The 2005-nt window shown below is 43.7% G+C and overlaps 1 protein-coding gene across 1 annotated transcript; it reads right to left on the reverse strand.

The window, feature by feature from the left end:
* Positions 1–224: 224 nt before the first annotated feature.
* Positions 225–1150, reverse strand: LOC132513948 (olfactory receptor 13H1-like). Its single transcript, XM_060138600.1, is given in 3 exon segments — positions 225–537; positions 539–861; positions 863–1150. Coding segments are annotated over 3 exon segments (924 nt in total).
* Between the last annotated feature and the right edge of the window lie 855 nt (positions 1151–2005).

Genomic DNA, 2005 nt, shown 5'->3' on the forward strand with positions numbered 1-2005 from the left:
CCGACCACTAATGTGTTATATGTAAAGAAAGAGTAAAAAAAATGCCTGTAACGGAAATTCAAGTCTCAGTAAGAATAATACTTTGGGGTGGGAGCACTTCCTGAAGCTTCTCATATAATGATCACCTACTCTACCAAGGGTAAAGTCAGACGTTTTAAACAGCTTTTTTCTATCAGTGAAGATGTAGCTGAATGTTATTTTAGAAGTTTAGAAGCAAAGAAGTCTTATGCCCTTTTTGCCATAACTTTCCTCATTGCCCCTTTAACATCCTTATTCCTCAGGCTATATATTAGGGGGTTCAGCATGTGTGTCAAAGCCCCATAAAACACTGAGATAAACTTGTCCTTGTCAGGGGATGACTTGGACTGCGGTTTCATATACATGGAAATGGCTGCCCCATAGAAGATTGCCACCACAGTCAAATGAGAACCACAGGTAGAAAAGGCCTTGAGCCTACCCTGGGCTGAGCGAATCCTTAGAACAGCAGTGGCAATTCGGACATAGGAGAGGAGAAAAAGCCCAAAGGGTAGGAGCAGGGAAAATACTTGTGATGAAGATCATAAGCTCATTGAGGCTGGTATCAGAACAAGCCAGCTTAAGAAGGGAGAGAATTTCACAGACAAAATGGTTGATGACATTAGCCCCACAGAAATGAAGTTGCAGGGATAAGATGAGCATGGCAGTGAGCACAAGTGATGCCCCCCATGAGGTAGCAGCCAGCCAAACACAAACTGAGCCATTCATGACCACAGAATAGCGCAGGGGATTGCTGATAGCAACCACACAATCATAGGCCATGACAGCCAACAGGAGGCACTCTGCTGTGGCCAAGACCAAGGAGACATTTATTTGGGTCAAACAATCGTGGGTAAGAGAGGTAGGGATGGGTAGAGAAACAATGCACCAAGGCCTGGGGCATGGAGACTGTTCCATTGCAAAGGTCTAAGAAAGACAGATTACTAAGGAAGAAGTACATTGGAGTGTGGAGGTGGGGGTCAACGTGGATAAGAAAGATGATCAGTCCATTCCCCAATAATGTTCTGAGGTAAGTTATCAGTACCAATGTGAAAAATGTGACTCTCCATTCAGGATAGTTAGAGATTCCAATAAGAAGAAACTCAAATACTGCTGTAGCGTTGTCCATGGCCATTCTTCCCACTTGCCACTATTCATTGGATGGGTGCCAATGTAGTTGCCTAATTTTACCTGAAAGAATGAGAATAAAGATGGAGGGATGGTATGAGAAAGTTGGAAATAACTAGGGTGTACAGGATCATTCTCGTTGTCCTCTTCAAAAGATAGAAGAATACAAATGAGATATCTATGATGGATACAGAGGCAAAGCTAAAAATCTACTCCCTCCCGTGGAAAACAGCAAATTCCCCATTCTTTTAAAATGGTTATATGAAAAGTTCTGCAACCCACTTTTGCCAGATACTTTTTAGTATCATTTTTTTTCCAAGTAAGAAGAGAGGAAAAGGAGGGCATCTTCCTGCTTCTCTCACTCGTTCTCCATTTTCAAAGACAAATCTATTCATAGAGATGGTTGAACCTCTGTCAGTTTGAGTTACTAATCTCCACCAAGAGGGTACCTTCTGATAGTCTTAGCTAAAATATTGCCTATTCTTGTGTCTGTCTGTCACTCCTAGATTGTTCATACCTCCATTTTCCCATTGTGCTAGTATCTACCACGGTGCTTGTCCTAGAGTCCTGCCAAGTATTATTTTTTAAAAATAAATTTATTTATTTATTTTTGGCTGCGTTGGGTCTTCGTTGCTGCACGCGGGCTTTCTCTAGTTGCGGCGAGCGGGGGCTACTCCTCATTGTGGTGTGCGAGCTTCTCATTGCAGTGGCTTCTCTTGTTGCGGAGCACAGGCTCTCGGCACGTGGGCTTCAGTAGTTGTGGCACGCGGGCTCTAGAGTGCAGGCTCAGTAGTTGTGGTGCACAGGCTTAGTTGCTCTGCGGCATGTAGGATCTTCCTGGAGCAGGGATCGAACCCATGTC

Source organism: Lagenorhynchus albirostris, chromosome X (assembly GCF_949774975.1).
Source record: "Lagenorhynchus albirostris chromosome X, mLagAlb1.1, whole genome shotgun sequence".
NCBI lineage: Eukaryota > Metazoa > Chordata > Mammalia > Artiodactyla > Delphinidae > Lagenorhynchus > Lagenorhynchus albirostris.